At 33.7% G+C, this 20,526-nt stretch overlaps 1 protein-coding gene across 1 annotated transcript in view; it reads left to right on the top strand.

Annotated features, from left to right (window-relative positions):
* LOC115434660 (gamma-aminobutyric acid receptor subunit gamma-3-like) overlaps positions 1-20,526 on the top strand; it is a 217,531-nt gene that overhangs the window by 116,352 nt on the left and 80,653 nt on the right. Inside the window, exon 6 of the mRNA XM_030156726.1 lies at positions 11,997-12,079. Coding sequence (XP_030012586.1) covers positions 11,997-12,079 — 83 coding nt within the window. The remainder of the gene's footprint in view (positions 1-11,996; positions 12,080-20,526) is intronic.

Below are 20,526 nucleotides of genomic sequence, written 5' to 3'. Positions count from 1 at the left end.
TAGGGGCCATGCACATTTATGAACACTGCTGTATAAAAAAATACACCTATGTAAATATGCCAGAATTAGTAAAGATAACTACTTTTCATCTGCAGTCCCTAGGCTGGTGACAGAAGCAAAACATAAAACAGTCAACATTTGTACATCCCTTGTTCGCTATAAAAAAAAAAAAAAAAAAAAAAAAAAAAAAAAGGAATAAAAAAATTGTAAAAATAACCAGAATTAGTAAAAATAACTACTTTTCATCTGCAGTCCCTAGGCAGGTGACAGAAAGAAAACATAAAACAGCCAACATTAGTACATCCCTTGTTCGCTATAAAAAAAAAATTAAAAAAAAAAGAATTAAAAAAAATTTGTAAAAATAACCAGAATTAGTAAAAATAACTACTTTTCATCTGCAGTCCCTAAGCTGGTGACAGAAACAAAACATAAAACAGCCAACATTAGTACATCACTCATTTGCTATAAATAAATTTAAAAAATAGAATTAAAAACAAACAAACAAAAAAAATAGTAAAAATAACCAGAATTAGTAAAAGTAACTACATTTCATCTGCAGTCCCTAGGCTGGTGACGGAAAGAAAACATAAAACAGCCAACATTTGTACATCCCTTGTTCGCTATAAATTAAAAAAAAAAAAAAAAAAAAAAAATTGAATAAAAAAATTAGTAAAAATACCCAGAATTAGTAAAAATAACTACTTTTCATCTGCAGTCCCTAGGCAGGTGACAGAAACAAAACACAAAACAGCCAACATTTGTACATCACTCATTTACTATAAATAAATAAATAAAAATAGTAAAAAAAAAAATTGAATAAAAAAAATAGTAAAATAACCAGAATTAGTAAAAATAACTACTTTTCATCTGCAGTCCCTAGGCAGGTGACAGAAACAAAACACAAAACAGCCAACATTTGTACATCACTCATTTGCTATGAATAAATTTTTAAAAATAGAATGAAAATTTTTTTAAAAAAATAACCAGAATTAGTAAAAAATAACTGCTTTTCATCTGCAGTCCCTAGGCAGGTGACAGAAAGAAAACATAAAACAGCCAATATTAGTACATCACTCATTTGCTATAAATAAATAATAAAAATAGTATAAAAAAATTGTAAAAATAACCAGAATTAGTAAAAAATAACTGCTTTTCATCTGCAGTCCCTAGGCAGGTGACAGAAAGAAAACATAAAACAGCCAATATTAGTATATCACTCATTTGCTATAAATAAATAATAATAAAAAAAAAGAATAAAAAAAAATAGTAAAAATAACCAGAATTAGTAAAAATAACTACTTTTTATCTGCAGTCCCTAGGCAAGTGACAGAAAGAAAACATGAAACAGCCAACATTAGTACATCCCTTTTTCGCTATAACAAAAAAAAAAAAAGAATAAAAAAAGTAGTAAAAATAACCAGAATTAGTAAAAATAACTAATTTTCATCTGCAGTCCCTAGGCTGATGACAGAAGCAAAACAAAACAGCCAATATCAGTATATCACTCAGTTCACTATAAATTAAAAAAAAAAAAAAAAGAAAAGAAATTACATTTAAATAAAAAAAAACACACAAAAAAAAACTTCACTATATATTTAATATGTATTCACCTGTCAGTCAAAGGATGGAAGCCTGAGTGGACCAGACAGTAATACATTAAAGCAGGGGGGTCCAACTCATTGACTTTCCGGGGCCAGTTTAGGGAAGGTTAACATCTGGTCAAAAAAAATAAATTACAATAATCTACACCAAACTTATATTTTTGGGTAGGTAATTACTTATATTGTCAGGAAAATGTATTTTGAAATGAGAAAAAAAAATTGTAAAAAAATGTTTTAAATATTATTATAAATTATACAGATCCAAGCATAGCATTCACAGTGTTTGTAGACCACAGGACAATGTTTTAACCCTTGACTTTAAACACTCTCCCACCTTTTATTTGATGTTGATAGGGTAAGTACAACCGGAGATGTGATGGTTTAAAACCAGAGCAAACAAACGTGAATAAAAGTATGAAAATGAGGGGGGGGGGGGGGGGGGGGGGGGGTGAGAAAACTGGACAAATTGCCTATGTAAAGATATGATTTTGTGTCAAATATTTGAATATAGTTTTAATTTATTACAATTTTGATTTTATATGCCTAATATGTGGAACCTATATTCACTTTAAAACTCTTTGAAAAGGTTTGTTAAGTATCTTTGTGTTATTTATGCAATAAATTATAGACATTTTTCAAATTGAATTTTATATTTTTTGTGTGTTTTTTTTGGCCTTTTATGTTGATATAGTAGGTTAAAGTGAAAAAATAATAGGCAGATGAGATATATGAAGTTGTACTGAAAAAAACAAACAAACATTGGTATAATAAACATTTCTTTATTTAGTATATAAAGGCAAAATTAAAAGTACTCAAAAACAGCCAACATAGGCTCAGACCCCTAAGGGTTAAAATGGACAATTCCATTAAAAAAAAAAAAAAAAAAAGAAAGAAAGAAAAAGCAAAATATCACTCCTTTAAAGGAAACATATGATTCCTCCATCACTGCCCACATACAGCCTAAAATAACCTGTGTTTACCTCACAAGGACCCCTTGCGGCCAAGAAATATATGATGTATTTTGGAGCAGAGGCCAAGATTGAAGTGGAATTTATTTATTTATTTATTTATTTATTTATTTATTTATTTATTTATTTATTTTATTTGACAGGGACAATGCAGTCAAATATAGTAACAAGTTTTCAGCTGATGTGATGCATATCGAGTTTATCGCTATTGCTAATCCTCAACTCCATTCTATAGTTGCAGTTACTCTTATACAGGCAGTTCAGGTGGACGGCTGGTTCAGTATAAACCAATTAATTTTGATGTGTGTTTGCGTGACAAAGCCTCAGCCTGTCTCATGTCCCTGTTCATGTTTTTCTGACAGTCGGTGGTAGATGCAATGGGTCTGTGTGTGCATCTTTGTGTGTGTGTGTGTGGCCTTATGACACAATACCCGGCTGTGTCTCCAAAAAACCTAACCTGTGAGTGGCCATCTTCTTTTTTAATTTGAGTGGCATCTGAGTTTATGAACCCTCGAGCTCTGACATGAGCCTCTCGGTCTTGAGGTTCCAATTTCACCTGTGTATCTAGGATTTCAAACTAGACCTGCCAGGGAGCAAATATCACCCAGAGTGTTTTGTTTGAGTTTGTTTTTGTCCTCAGCCTTTTGGAAAGCTGGATATATGTCCTCTGCTGTATTAGGGTAGACTCAGGTACCGTCATCAACAAGCAAATAAATCCAACCACTATTTTATTTGTGCTTTATGTTTATGAGAGAGTGTATGTATGGAGAGACATTTGTTTCTTTAGTCATCAATCAAAAAGAATGGATTTGCAATTAAAAACAACAGATTTGCAGCCAAAAAAAAGGTAATTTTGACTCCTCTTTGCTTGCAACTTCAAAAGTTTTGCTTGTGAATTTAACTGCAACTAGAAAAGCACTCAGAGAGCGCAGACCTCCGCCAAACGCAAAAATTCCCCACATAATCGGTGATACAAATCCTACATTTATTTTTACCTCCGCCAAGGAGGTTATGTTTTTGCCAGGGTTTGTTTGTCTGTCTGTCTGTCTGTTTGTCTGTCCGTTAGTGTGCAACATAACTCAAAAAGTTATGGACAGATTTTGATGAAATTTTCAGGGTTTGTTGGAAATGGGATAAGGAAGAAATGATTAAATTTTGGTGGTGATCGGGGGTGGGGGGGCCCACGGGGGGGGGGGGCGGGGGGGGCGCAGACCAGAAAATTTCATCAAAATCTGTCCATAACTTTTTGAGTTATGTTGCACACTAACGGACAGACAAACAGACAGACAGACAGACAGACAAACAAACCCTGGCAAAAACATAACCTCCTTGGTGTGGGGGGGCCCACGGGGGGCCACTGATCAGCCTTGGCGGAGGTCTGCGCTCTCCTAGTGCTTCTAGTTTAAAATAAAATCCGCCTTCTGGATCAGATCTGGATCAGCCTTTGAAATGTGATAGAGGACCCCATTGTCAGTTCCTGAGTTAAATTTCATGAGTTTTGGTTAATGATTAAGCGAGATATTGGGAAACGAAAATTTTGGCCCCATTTACCACAATGTTAACGAAAACTTCAAAGTGATCCAGTATCCAGGATTTCTTCCGGATCACCCCCAAAAGTTAATCATTTCTTCCTTATCCCATTTCCAACAAACCCTGAAAATTTCATCAAAATCTGTCCATAACTGTTTGAGTTATGTTGCACACTAACGGACAGACAAAAAAACCCTGGCAAAAACATAACCTCCTTGGCGGAGGTAATTAATGGGCGGGGCCTATGCTGATGGATGACAGAAGAGTTTCTATTGGTGGGTTTGACCTGGCTCCAGCTTCCGCATTAAACTCACTTTTCCGTTGTGTTACATTGCTGGGAGGTCAGTTGATAGTCTATTGCAGGGGTGTCAAACTCATTTTCTTCCGGGGGCCACATTCAGCCCAATTTAATCTGAAGTTGGCCGGACCAGTAAAATAATAGCATGACAGCCAATAAATAATGACATCTCCAAATGGTTTTAGAGCAAAAAATTACATTCAATTATGCCAATATTTACGTTTACAAACTATCCAAATAAAAATGATGTAAATAACCTGAAAAAAATGAAATTTGTTAAGAAACATAAGTACAATTTTATCAATATTATGCCTCAATTTATCATTTATACATATGCATTACAGATCAGATCCACAAAGGCAGAAAACATTTAGTAACAGGCAAAATATTGTTAAAATTGCACTTAATTTTCTTTAGACATTTCAGGTTGTTCATATTTGTTCAGGTTATTCACATTTTTTTGTTAAAGGATAGTCTGTTAATGTAAACATTTTCATAATTTAATGTTTTTTTGCGCTAAATCAAAGTGAAAAAATTGATCTTGTCATTATTTATAGGTTATTATTATATTATTTTTGAGTTCGATGCCCTAACTTGCACTTTGCAAATTCATCCCGCGGGCCGGATTGGAACTTTTGGCGGGCCGGTTTTGGCCCCCGGGCCGCATGTTTGACACCTGTGGTCTATTGCTTTTTGAAATTGACTGACAAGCAAAAAAGACTGATTGATGAGCAAATGTATTTTATTTTTTGATTGCCACTTACTGTCTTTTGCTCTCAAATCTCTTTTTTGAGTCAATATCAAAGAGTAATAGACTACACTGGTCAACAACAAATTTATTCTTTGAGGTTTTTGAGCTGATTTAGGATAATTTTGGTGTATTGAATCCAAAAATCACATTAATTTTGCTTAATCAGGTCAACTTTCTGAACTATGCTACATATTGGCTTTTTAACATTTTTGCTTACATGTATCGGCATTGTCACATCATATGATACAAAATTCTTTCATATTTCTTGCAATAAATGAGTTCTGAAGATTTTACTTTTGCCAATTTATGATTGTTTTTTTTAATATTACAGGTGAATGAAATGGCTTCGACTAGAAGATCTTGCAAAAATAAGCCTGATGTATTCTGCTACAGTTTGTAACACTTAATAAATACATCCTGTTAGAAAATGATTTTTTTTTTCTCTTAAAACCTATTTTGGGTGAGAACTATATAAAAAAAATCAACTGATAAAGTCACAGAAATGTAATCAATTTTGTGAGAAGATCAAATTTTTCAAAATCAAATTAGCAAAAAAACCCGACCTGATTGAGAAAAACAGATGTCATTTTTGGATTTAGCGGTGCAAAATGGTCCCAATTCAGTTGAAAAAACCTAGACAACTTGCAAAAAAATTTTTGTAACCCAGTGCTATCAACTGACCTCCCAGCAACGTAACACAACAGAGAAGTGAGTTTAATACGGAAGCTGGAGCCAGGTCAAACCCACCAATAGAAACTCTTCTCTCATCCATCAGCATAGGCCCCGCCCAATAAGTGCAGTTAAAGTTGCAAGCAAAGAGAACTGATTTATAAGCAAAATTACCTTTTTTATTTTTTTGATTGCAACTTACTGTCTTTTGCTCTCAAATCTCTTTTTTAGTTGCAAATCTATTCTTTTTAGGTCAGTTGATAGCTTATTGCTCTTTGAAATTGACTAACAAGCAAAAAAGACTGATTTATGAGCAAAATTATCTTTTTTTTGATTGCCACTTTCTGTCTTTTGCGCTCAAATCTCTTTTTTGGTTGCAAATCTATTCTTTTTTGGTCAGTTGATAGTTTATTGCTTTTTGAAATTGACTCAAAAGCAAAGTGGACTGATTTATAAGCAAAATTATCTTTTTCTTTTTGATTGCCACTTACTGTCTTTTGCTCTCAAATCTCTTTTTTGAGTCAATTTCAAAGAGTAATAGACTCTCAACTGACCTCCCAGCAATGTAATACAACAGAGAAGTGGGTTTAACCCTTTCATGCATAGTAGTCAGTACAGTGGACAGATATTCCACAGCTGTTCTCTTGTATATTCATGGGTTTTGTTGTTTTACTTCCACATCAGCCAACACAGTGGGCGCTTATGCATCCGCCCAAACACTGCAGTTCATACAATTATTGGAACTTTGCTGCTCATGAAATAACCTGATCTGCAGTAACATGTTTTACTGTAAATCAGTTGCTAATTGTTATTAGACTGTAATTAACAGTTTTCTGAAACAAGAAGTGCTTTTTTTTTTTTTTTTTGCATAACCTCCTGAGACCCAGCAATGCATTTTGTCCTTTGTAGGGGACAAAAGTTTGACAGTTTTACTTAAAAAATGCTGTGCATTACAAAGGACATTCCATTAAAAAAAAAAAATCAATCAATAAATACCAATTATTTTTAAAATGTATCTGAAAAAAGTGTTGCATTATGCAGTTTCCAATCAAGACAATTTTTTAATGTAAAAAAGCTAAAACTGTCAATTTCCTGGGTCTCAGGAGGATATTATCTCCATGAAATGAGTAATAACTAATATTAGAGTATGATAAAATGTGAGAAAACATTAGCGATTTAGCAATTAGCATCATTAAAAATGTTTTTATTTCATAGTTTTCACACAGTATATCACTTTCTGATGATGAGTTTTAAATACATGTTTCTTTGCTTCAAAAATTAAATGCATGGCGTCCAGCTGAGTGGACATTTTTGTGACTCCATTAAAAATAGGTTCATAAAAAAAAATAAAAAAAATCATTTGCATTGTTTTTTTCATGCCTAAAGAGGAATAAAAACACTCAAGAAAAAAAATATTGACTAAGGTTTTCATAATTCATGCATGAAAGGGTTAAGGCAGAAGCTGGAGCCAGGTCAAACCCTCCAATAGAAACTCTTCTCTCATCCATCAGCGTAGGCCCCGCCCATAAAGTGTAGTTAAAGTTGCAAGCAACGAACAGATTTATAAGCAAAATTATCTTTTTTTTTTTATTGCCACTTACTGTCTTTTGCGCTCAAACCTCTTTTTTTTGTTGCAAATCTATTCTTTTTTGGTCAGTTGATAGTTTATTGCTCTTTGAAATTGACTCAGAAAGGAGATTTGAGAGCAAAAGACAGTAAGTGGCAATCAAAAAATAACATAATTTTGCTTATAAATGACTCCTCTTTTTTTGTGAGCCAGTTTCAAAGAGTAATAGACTATCGACTGACATCCCAGCAATGTAACTCAACAGAGAAGTGAGTTTAATGCAGAAGCTGAAGCCAGGTCAAATCCACCAATAGAAACTCTTCTCTCATCCATCAGCGTAGGCCCCGCCCATTAAGTGTAGTTAAAGTTGCAAGCAAAGAGAACAGATTTATAAGCAAAACTATCTTTTTTTTTTATTGCCACTTACTGTCTTTTGTTCTCAAATCTCTTTTCTGGTAGCAAATCTATTCTTTTTAATTGATGAATAAAGAAACAAATGTCTCTTCATATGTATTCTGTTCATTATATACAGAAATATATATAATATTAACAATATTTCTGAATATAAACAACTACACTGCAAAAATCAAAATCTCACCAAGATAATTTTCTTATTTTTTTGATTGAATTAAGCAAAAAAAAAAAAATCTTGAATTAAGCAAAACATCTATATCTTGAAATAAGATTTTCAAGATCTATTGTCTAAAAATAAGTTCTTATATCTCACTTACAAGTTACTCTTTAGGTGATTATGTCTTATTTTAAGTGTGATGAGATATTTTGACAAAAAATGAGAAAAATACACTTGGTAAAATTTAGATTTTTGCAGTGTAAATGTATTTAGCATAAGGATGGGGACTGATTAGATTTTATTGATACCAACATCATTGATTCTGCATGTTGGTCTCATTCTAAATTGACTCCTAATTGATTTTCTCTGTGGAAAACCTTTAACCTACACACATTTTCTGCATCAAGGCCAGTGTTTTATCGTCTGAACACAGTAAAAAACAAAAAAATAAATAAATAAAATGCACACACTCCTACTCCTAACACTGAAACACAGCTTTGGCTCTGCTGCCTGGTAATTAGCCCGGTCCAAAATTATACAATTAACGTGGTTATAGGACGTAAACATACGCCTGTAGGCTCCGGCTGCAGCTATACGTCTTAAAATAGTACAATGAAACCTATGGGCTTTAAGTAAGTCGGTGTGAATTTCATACGAGCACATGCAAATGAATGTTCTTATCATATCTGAGCTGCTGTTTCTATGCATTTGTGATTTACGATGATTTTGAAAGTATTTCTGTTAGGAAATTGACATAAATCGGTATTTCTAAAGCTTGAAAAATGAAAGAAAATGAACAAAACATTCTCATTGCGCTATTGATATACTGTAGTTAATTTTACTTTTACTACTGCACGTCTAACTGATAAATCTGGATATTTTTATTTCATTAAAACGGTATTAAACGTTCAGTGTGGTGTATGTTTGGGGGCAGTTTTGCAGAGCTGACAGATCGTTTAAGTGACTACGATCTCATCTCTGCTGTTTGGTTATTGCTGCTCTCCTCACCTAACCTCTACAATTTGAATTTCCTGCTTTCTAAAGATGGAAGCAATGCAAATCAGGACAGGTCTGCACTTCACTCACCTAGAGAGGCAACCTCTTCCTGTGTGATTGAGATTCCCCTTTTGTGTTCGAAGTCAGTCAGTTAATGAGAAATTGTACCGAGGACAAAGACAACAACGCACAAGCCCTGTTTTTTTTTTCATAAAGGTCTCATTTTTACAGCCATTATCTCATGTGATGAAAATTAATTTTGGGATGTTATATTGAAGTAGCACTCTACACACAAAGAATATAAATTAGCATCCAGGCTTGGACTTGTAAATCTAATGTGCTGCATTTTAATGGAGCAGATCTGTGATAACGGTTAATTCTCTAAATATCTGTTGCATTGACGAGTCCATAACTAAGTCCTCCTTTTTCTTCTTAGCTTATATGCCTTTGAGCCCTGACCTATGACAGGTGTCAAACATACGGGCTGTGGGCCAAAACTGGTCCACCAAAGGGTCCAGTCTGGCCCATGGGATGAATTTGTGAAATGCAAAAATAATACTGAAGATAGTAGTCACTTTTCCATTGGACATCTGTGCAAAACTTTACCAATCACTACAATAATTTATATATATACTAGGCCTGTAACGGTACACATTACCGAACCGAACCGTTTCGGTACGCAAAAGTTCAGTTCAGTACACAGCTGTACCGAAAACTGCATAGTATGTTGAGAAAAAGAAAAATAGGACCAATGGCCCTGTAGCTTACCGGCCAAATTAAAGCTTTGGGAAATATATCCAGATGTCATTTATTATCACCCAGTTCAGTGTACTTATTATGTTACAGAAATAGTCCATGTTTTGGTCATATTCCAATCAGATCTGTAAAAAATTCAAATTCCAACTTGATATCATTGATACTGATTTATTGGATCAATCCACTTCCTATCTCTTATAATGGGAAAATTTTTCAAAGTCGCACCAAACCCAGAATCAGATCCGGATCGAAATAATTTCAATACCTTGGGTTGACATCACCATAAAGAACCTGTATACCAAGTTTGAAGTCAATTGGAACAGTAGTTTCGGAGAAGAAGACGATTGAAATTTTTGTAACAGATGACAGACGACGACAAATTACAAATTATAAATCCACTGTAAATCTCAACCCATTGTTGTCTTTGTCTCTAGTGGAATGTTTGCCTATATTGTGTCTGGGTTCATGTTGGAACTGTATGTCGTGAGCAATGTAAATACCGAAGCCAAATTCCTGTGTTCACATACTTGGCCAGTAAAGCTGATTCTGATTCAATATTAACTAAATGTTGAATAAACAGAAGTGCATAATGTCAGTTTTTCCATTAAATCACAAATGCGATGATTTGTTTGTTTATTTTCCGCGAGATGACATGAGAAGTCATTCCATAAACATGGTGACAAATATAAATATGGTGTTGATTTACAGTAAAATTCATTATTATTATTATTATTATTATTATTATTATTATTATTATATATTACCTGTCTATCTGGTACCAAATTAAAAAATGATTCCTGGTTTTCTGGCTAGTGTTGCTTTCATCAACAAAAATTATGACGAAATATCTTCGTCAACGAACCTCTATCATGTGACAAAAACGAGAAAATGGTTAATTTACATTTATACAATGGACTTATAAATGTTCCACTAGATAGACCCTGAAAAGTGAATGTATTGCAATGTGCAGACAGTGTTTTGAGGTAGATCTGGTAGCTCTGAGACAAACATTTTAAAAAAAAATAAAACCCATTCTCTCATTCATCAAAAAGGTTTGTTTTTTGCGTATTATTTCCATGATATGTTAAAAGTAAATGTTAAAAGTATGTTAAAATGTGAGAAAACATCAGATTAGCTACATGTAAAATGTATTTATTTCATCGTTTTCACACAGTATGGGTTTTAAATACATGTTTCTTTGCTTCAAAAATTAAACGCAAGGTGTACTGCTTAGTGGAAAAATAGTCATAAAAAATTTCAATCGCATTGTTTTTTTCATGCCTAAAGAGGAATAAGGAAAACAAATCTCAACTAAGGTTCTCATAATTCATGCATGAAAGGGTTAATTCTCACAATTTCACATTTTGGTCCAAGATTGTATCTTAGAGACTATATTTTTTTCTTTATTAGTGACTCAAATTTGGTAATTCTAGAAGTATTTTACTTGTAGATCAGTGAGTGTAGTGGGATTTTTGGCTCTTTCAAGAGACTGGCTCTTTTATGTTTTTTGCATTATTCTGAAACACCAGTGTTTTAATGACTAAATCGGCTACAAGTGATGACTGACATTACATTTTAAAGGTGTTTAATTGGCGTATCTTACCGTAAAAAAGAATAGTTAGTTTAAATGTGTGGGCTAAATACATGACATGAGACGTGACATTAGGCAAATGCTGGAATTTGACAAAAAACTTTATGGTACATTATATGGACTAGTCTGTAACCTAAAAATGAAGAAAATAAAACATTTTCTTCTGAAATAACATTTTATTCTCCTCAAAACAAGAACAATAAATGTGTGTAAACATACAGAAAAAATTGCACAAAACACAACAGTGATTAATCACTGTTTTTAATTAAAAAAAAAAAATCGAATGGCTCTTTACAAAGACTCAGTTCCCATCGTTCATTTCAAAGAGCCGTTCAAAAGATTCGATTCGTTCGTGAACATCACATCACTAGTGGAATGAGCAAACACCCTGTATAAGTCAATGGGGTCGTCACAAAAAAAAAAAAAAAAAAGAAGACACGTGATGCTGATGATTAAACACTCTGTCATTTTGAAGGATTTCACATATCGTCAAAGCAACCGAGTGTGATCTGGCACCATCTGGTTCTGAGCCTGCACTTCATACACACTACAGTGCAAAAGTTCACCATTTGATATGAACAATGATGAAAACCGTACACTTCCGCCATGTGGTTCTGAGGCAGTTTGAGTTGTTTTAATGTGTTCAAGAAAGCCAATTGTCTCATTTCTCTTCTGTCTTTCTGCATTTTCCCCTTCAGGATGACCATCAATGCAGAATGCCAGCTGCAACTCCATAATTTCCCAATGGACGAACACTCCTGTCCTCTCGTCTTCTCCAGCTGTGAGAACTGGCATCTGCACACGCACACATTTGCAGATATTCATGCATATTGATGCCTATAGATGTAGCACCTGCTGTTCTGTGAGGAAGGCAGTCAAGCTTTGTTTGCATGGCACCTTTTCAAAGCGGACGTTGCACAAAAATGAAAAGAACCCAAACAGACAAAAACAAAAGGTGACGTCCTGGTACATGAACAGCACAGTGAGAAATAGGTCCTTCAAATGCTACAATAGCGCCGCAATTGACTTTATGACGATGTTAAATCAGAACCGAATGTTTATTGTTCCATTTACTACTCTCCTTTTCGGTTACCCACCCCCTAAAAAGCATCCAAATCATATTACATTTTGCCCAATAGGTCATTTTGCAGAAGTAGACCTATTCCGCTGCTTGATATGATTTCATTTCGGTAATAATCATCAGCTAGTGTGTCTACAGATGACAGCATTTGTTACCGACCATTATTAAACATCCTCTCGGCATGGAGTTCGGATAATCAATTGGGTATTTTTGAGCATATACGATGTGTCTATGTGTGTGATGAGTCCGGATCTTACAGTAGAGAAGGCACTGAAAGAGCTATTGACCGCAAATAGGGTTCCATTATGTCTCCTCTCACAGTAAAAGGATTTGCTGTAATAACCCTTTTTCTGTCGTCTTCTGTTCACATCCGTGCGGTGTCTAGCCAGGATTGATGAACAACTACTGTCTTTGAAACACTTTATTGAAGCCTTAAAGTTGAATTTGTAATATTTGCTGAAGCCGAATACTGGGCTAACATATGTTCTACTTACCTAACAATTCATTATCTTTGTTAAAATATATATAATAATCATGGTGTGTGTTTTAGATATTCGCTAAGCAGAAATAATTCTACTCATAACTAATGAATACAAATGTGATACAAATGTGGAGACCTTTGCAGCCAGTTTCTTAGTTTTTCCTGAATAAATTTAGTCTTTAGAAAAAGTTTGAATCATATTTCGGTGTTATTTATTTCTGATCAGTGCAGGAGTTCTTGATAATTACAGGGAGAAAGGAAATAATATAAAATGGTTTCTATGCTTTTGTAACAATGACTTCTTCATCAAAATAGCCAAAAACTTCTATAATATTCTGTATTTTTTATTTTTTAAAATATCATAGCTTTTTGCGTACTTAGTAGAGACTATTTAACTCTTTAGACCACAGGTGTCAAACATGCGGCCCAGGGGCCAAATCTGGCCCACCAAAGGGTCCAAGTCGGGCCCTTGGGATGAATTTGTGAAATGCAAAAATTACACTAAGATATTAACAATCCTTTTAGTTCAGGTTCCACATTCAGACTAATTCAATCTAAAGAGGGCAGGACCAGTAAAATACTATCGTAATAATATATTAACCCTGTCATGCGTGAATTATGAGAACCATAGTCAATATTTTTGTTTTTATTCCTCTTTAGACATGAAAAAAAACCCAATGCAGTTGAAATTTTTTAATGAACCTATTTTTCATGGAGTTACAAAACTGTCCACTCAGCTGGACTCCATGTGTTTAAGTTTTGGAGCAAAGAAACATGGATTTAAAACCCATCACCAGAAAGTGATACGTGTGAAAACTATGAAATGAAATAATTTTTAATGCAGCTAATCTGATGTTTTCTTACATTTTAACATACTCTAATACTAGTTATTATTCACTTCATGGAGATAATTTGCACAAAAAAAAAAAAAAACTTTTGTTCAACAAAACTTTTAATTACAGTCCAATAACAACTAGCAATTGATTTACGCTAAACATGTTAGTGCAGATCGGGTTTATCAAGAACAGCAAAGTTACAGTAATGGTATGGATGTCAGTGTTTGTGATGATGCATAAGTGTCCACTGTGTTGGCTGATATGGAACTAAAACAACAAAACCCATGAATATACAAGAGAACAGCTGGAGAAGAACTGTCCACTGGAGTGACCACTATGTATGAAAGGGTTAATAATGACAACTCCAATTTTTTCTCTTTGTAAATGTAAATATTTTCATGTATTTACACTAAAACAATGCATAATTTCGCAAAAAATTTGAATAATATGAACAAATATCAACAAACTGAAATTTCTTAACAGAAGTAAGTACAATTTAACAAAATTCTGCCTGTTACTAAATGTTTTGTGTATTTGTAGATCCCCTGTGATCTGTAAGTTATAATGTACATGTGTAAATGATAAACTGAGGCAGAATATTGTTCAAATTACACTTATTTTTTCAGTTTGTTCATGTTATTCACATCTTTTGAAAGGATAGATTGCAGATGTAAACCTTTTTATAATGTAAATTTACTTTTTTCGCTCTAAAACAGAGAAAAGTTTGGAGTTGACATTATTTATATATTATTATATTATTATTTTACTGGTTCGGCCCACTTCAGATTAAATTTAGCTGAATGTGGCCCCTGAACTAAAATCAGTTTGACACCTCTTGCTTTAAAACCTAACGTGTCATCGCTGACACACCCTGTGCATATGCAGTTTCACTGTTGGTGCGATTGGAAAAATTCCAACTGTTTCTGAAACCTGAGACGTTGCGCTTTACAGGTTTTATTGGGTCATTATGGCATTTTCATTCATGCTCGTACTAGAAGCTGGAGAAGAAGCAGTTTTATCAGTATTATAACATGCAGTAAATTGTAAATGATTGCTAGATTTTGAAAGATCTGGGGAAAAAAAAGTGCTCTGGAAAAATGGAGGAATGGACTCACTCACAACATATTTTCTAACCTTTTAATTTGTCAAAATAAAAAATAAAAAAAGTCCAGGCTGACCATTTTAGGCTTAGGGTTTAAAGGGTTAACACTAAAACATGTTCTTTGAGGTGTAAAGTAATAATGAAATGTATAAATAAAAAAAAACAAAAAAACAAAGCTTTATAGGTTTTATTGGGTCATTACCAGGGCTTAATTTGGCACCTCTATTAAAAAATAAATAGCCTAAATGAAAAAAAAAAAAAGTTTATTATCTGTCTTGTTAATCTTTATTCCCCATCAAAGTTACATACAAATCTTGTGTTCGAATGCATTTTAAGGGAAATTTTAAAGGAAACACAGACATAACAGGGACAGTCTAAAACGCTTAAAAAAACTCAACGTAGCTTAATGTCCAAAAACTGCGATCAATTATCACCAAATTTTCTGTGGACATCTCTAGTCGTGCCGCCTTTCACCTCTCCTAAAACCAAAACCCTACTTTTACGGATGATATATGCGTTAAAAATTTTCCTCTCCATGGGCGCACATTACAGAAAAAAAGCTTAACGTAGCTTAACGTCCGAAAACAGCGATCAGTTATCACTAATTTATATGTGGACAGCTCTAATCATGTCCACTTTTACCTCTGCAAAAAATCAAAATGAAAACCCCAATATTATGCCTATTCAGCCTTATTTTTGTGTTAATAAAACACTTTCTCTTCAGCACCGTCATTCACTCCATCTTGACAATTTGTATACGAGAGAGAGAGAGTTTATTAATAAATTTGGTGATGATTGATCGCAGTTTTTGGATGTTAAGCTACGTTAAGCTTTTTTACATGAAGCATTTTATACTCAATCCTCATTTTGAGTTGCCAGATCCAGCCCCTCCCACTTTATAAATTAAGCACTGGTCATTATGGTCATTTCACTCATGCCTGTACTGGAGAAAAAGCTGCTTAGCATAATTATAACGTGCAGTAAATTGTAAATGATAGCTAAATTTTGAAAGATCTGGAGAAAAAAAAAAAAGTGCTCTGGAAAAATGGGCAAACGCACTCACTCACAGCATATTTTCCACCCTTTCAGTTTGTCAAAATAAAAACAAAAAAACAAAAAAGAAAACATCTAAGCGGACCTTTTTAAGCTTAGGTTTTAAAGGGTTAAAGTTACTTTTTAAGACATCCATAGATGCACAGGGACGTCAACTCCATTTCTCACTCTTTTGGAAAATGTAAAGTCCCTCTCCAGATTTTCATCCATTTTTTATGAGCTGTTCATCCACTTAGAGGTTGCAAGGAAAGCATTTCCATCAATCTCAATGTTAGAACATAACGCAAGGTGCTTTTAGATGCCAGGGAAGCGCAGAAATGAACCGAGCAGCAAGTGTCTGACTCAGGTCTTGTCCGTCTGTTTTGCATGTCGCCTGCCTACAGATTACACATTCCACGGCAGATGGTTTGTGAGATGGAGATCTGCTGTTGGGGAGGAGAGAGGAGGCAGACCAAAGGCCACTTATTGTCTCTCTCAGTCATTGTAGACCAGGCTGACGTCTGATAATGAACCCGTCTGCCACATTTGGCCCGCTGTTTTTATCCAATGGACGAAAACAATCTGTTATCATACATTTTTAAAACCCACTGGTAGCACTTTTATTGAACTCCTCCCTCAACACTTACTACTCAAGATGTGTGGTTGTTAATATATTAGAATATTTTAGAAGCTTAATATACAAGGTTTTAACCTATAAAGACCCAGTGCTACTTTTGTGACTCTCTATTTGACCCTTCTTAAAAGATTTATCACCATTTATTGCAATTTTAACGTCCTTATTTTGTGTTTTATTCAGTGAAAATCAGGTGTTTTTCTGTGTTAAAGTCACTGACTATGTAGATGTTCATAAAAGCTCAGGTTAAAGTCCATGGTTGTTACATCAAACACTGAGAAAACTGAAGAAAAAGTGACTTTTTTTGTAAAATATATCATTAACTAAACATAAAAACAAGCATCTCCATCCACTTTCATTGATCAAACTCCATGGATTTTACTGGTAAATCAATTTTGGTGTCAAACATGTGGCTGGGGGGTCCAAATGTGGCCCACCAAAGGGTCTTTTTGGCTCTTTCTCTTTTCACTCTAAAAAATAGAGAAAAGTTTGGAGTTGACATTATTTATATGTTATTATGTTAGTATTTTACTGGTTTGGCCCAGTTCAGATTAAATTTAGCTGAATGTGGCCCCTGAACTAAAATGAGTTTGACTCCCCTGCTTTAACCCATAAAGACCCAGTACTACTTTTGTAACAGTTCCCAAATAAAATTTTCCTCTCTATTTAACCCTTCTTAAAAGACTTATCACCATTTATTGCAATATTAATTTCTTTATTTTGTGTTTTTTGTTTTTGTTTTTTTTCCAGTGAAAATCAGGTGTTTTTCTGTGTTAAATTCACTGACTATATATATGTTCATAAAAGCTCAGGTTAAAGTTGATGGTTATTATATCAAAAACAGAGAAAACTGAAGAAAAAGTGACTTTTTTTCTGTAAAAATATATAATTAACTAAACATTAAAACAAGCATCTCCATCCGCTTTCACTGATCAAACTCCATGGATTTAAGTGGTGAATCAATACTGGTGTCAAACATGTGGCCCAGGGGCCAAATCCAGCCCTTGGGATGAATTTGTGAAATGCAAAAATTACACTAAGATATTACCAATCCTTTTAGTTCAGGTTCCACATTCAGACTAATTCAATCTCAAGGGGGCAGGATCAGTAAAATACTACCATAATAACATATAAATAATGACAACTCCAAATTTTTCTCTTTGTAAATGTAAATATTTTCATGTATTTACACTAAAACAAAGTATAATTTCGCAAAAAATATGAATAACCTGAACAAATATGAACAACCTGAAATGTCTTAAGTGTAATTTTAACAATATTCTGCCTGTTAATAAATGTTTTGTGTATTTGTAGATTCACTGTGATCTGTAAGTTATAACGTACATGTGTAAATGATAAACTGAGGCAGAATATTGTTAAAATTACACTTATTTTTTCAGTTTGTTCATGTTAATCACATCTTTTGAAAGGATAGTTTGTAGATGTAAACATTTTCATACTGTAAATGTACTTTTTCCACTTGAAAACATAGAGAAAAGTTTGGAGTTGATATTATTTATATGTAATTATGTTAATATTTGACTGGTTCGGTCCACTTCAGATCAAATTTAACTGAATGTGGCCCCTGAACTAAAATGAGTTTGACACCCCTGTTGTATAAGATGACAGTGTTTCCATGGTAACTACGGAGCCTCTGAATGTCCAAATGGGTCATATCTGATGACCATGAAAAGAAGAAAAACTGTATTTTACACCAATTATTTGCATGGATTGATAGGATTAGTGGATCAACAGGTATTAAACAGTTTAGATCAGTAGATGAGTTTGGTTGACAGTTGCGGTTTGGGTCTTTATTGGTTAAAAAACGTTGATCTTTTTATCATAAAACAAATTAGAAGTCTCTCTATTAAGGCAGCGATACTTTCCATTTATTGCGGTAGAACATTATAAACACAATGAACGTGTTAATGGCCTTAATGTCATCTTTCTTATTAATTCTGAAAATTAAAAAAAAAACTTCTTGACAGGTAGGACAGATATGACTTTTAATTAATTCTTGAAACACAGAGGCTCCTTTTTTAAGCCAACTGTATTTTTCTCGTGTGCCCACTGTAAGCTACTTCAGAAGAAAGAAAAATATTTGGAGAGCACATGAAAGGCTGGAGAAGCATTCTTAACTATGATTGCGAGCACTTTAGATGCAGCCATGTCACACGCAATTATCCACTATCCATTACGCACACAAGCTGCCATTATAACCTGGAAGGATAGCCTCTGTGACTCTATTGCTATTAATGGTAACATATTTACATTTTTACTGCTTTGTACTAGAAAAGAGGAGCTTTGCGACTTGCGTCACAAACGGTGGCTGTAATTGGAGGACAGGTGGTTACTGGTCATGAAGAAATGACTAAATGTGTTGCATAATTCATTATATCTGTGAGAAATTTAAACAAACCTGTTCTCTGGAAAACTTGCTTATCTTTCGTCACTGGGACGATTTAACCTCCTGAGACCCAGGAAAGGAAGTTTTGGCTTTTTTTAATTTTTACATTAAATAATTGTCCTGATTGGAAACACCATAATGCAACAGTGTTTTTAGATACATTTAATTTTTTTAATGGAATGTTTTTGTATCTTTTTTTTTTTTTTTTTTTTAACCCTTTCATGTATACTGGTCACTACAGTGGACAGCTATTCTACAGCTGTTCTCTTACATATTTATGGATTTTTTTTGTCTGTTTGTTTGTTTTTGCACATATCTTTATTAAAGTTTTAAGACACTACATATCTTTTCTGACATGAATTGGAAACATTGTGTAGATCTCCCCTGAGCATACTCTCACCCCCAGAACTACAAGCCCCCCCTCAGTTTTCACACAATTTATCTGTAAATACATGTTTCTTCATTTCAAAAATTAAATACAAGGTGTCCAGATGAATGGACATTTTTGCAACTTCATGTAAAATAGGTTCATAAGATCATTTTTATTAGTTGTAGTAGTAGTAGTATCTCTTTTTTTAACTTTATTTTTTTTAATATATATTTATATATATATATTTGTTTATTTATTTATTTTTCATAAGAAAATTTTCAATTGCATTGTTTATTTCATGCCTAAAGAGGCATAAAAACAGTCAGGAAAAAAAATGTTGATTAAGGTTCTCATAATTTGTGCATGAAAGGGTTAAAGTAAAGCAGTGAAACTCTTGTCCACTATAGGGGACAAAAATGCACTAGTGGGTCTAAGGAGGTTAACTTATCTTAACTTAACTCCATTTACAGCTGGGGTGTCTAAGCCTCAAAGGTAATCTTAGAATGATGTTTAAAGTACATGATTGGTAAATTAAGTATTGGAAAATACCTGCTTTTCACTGAAAAAAATGCAAAATAGAGAGGATAATATTATGATAAATGGTGAGAAAGCACTTACGAAAGGTGTGGTGGAAAATTTACTTCTATACCGCTGTCATGGCCTGGTTCATCTTCTTTACTGCTGTTCATTATTCATGCCATATGTTCTTTGTGTGTGACATTTACAACTGCATGACACCCTGACCCGGGAAGGGAGTTCTTGCCTTGATTTAAAACCAAAACACCTAAATATCTGGATGTGTAGATAGATGATGGCGCCTACACTCTAGATAGGATCCAGGCAAGATTAGGGTGAAGAGGTCACAGTGACCTCTTCATGGAACAGAGAGGGAGTCGTATGGAGTGGTACGATGTACGTATGGGGTGATGTAATAAAGTCTGAATGTTCCACATTCAGACTTATTCAATCTCCACTGGGCAGGATTCAGTAAAATACTATCATAATAACATATAAATAATGACAACTCCAATTTTTTCTCTTTGTAAATGTAAATATTTTCATGTATTTACACTAAAACAAAATACAATTTTGCAAAAAAAAAATTAATACCCTGAAAAAATATGAACACCTTGAAATATCTTAAGTACAATTTTAACCATATTCTGCCTGTTACTAAATGTTTTGTGTGTTTGTAGATCCACTGTGATCTGTAAGTTATAATGTACATGTGTAAATGATCAACTGAAGGATAATATTGTTCAAATTACACTTATTTTTTCAGTTT

Source organism: Sphaeramia orbicularis, chromosome 2 (assembly GCF_902148855.1).
Source record: "Sphaeramia orbicularis chromosome 2, fSphaOr1.1, whole genome shotgun sequence".
In the NCBI taxonomy this organism is placed as follows: Eukaryota; Metazoa; Chordata; class Actinopteri; order Kurtiformes; family Apogonidae; genus Sphaeramia; species Sphaeramia orbicularis.
This window is presented reverse-complemented; position numbering and strand designations above follow the sequence as displayed.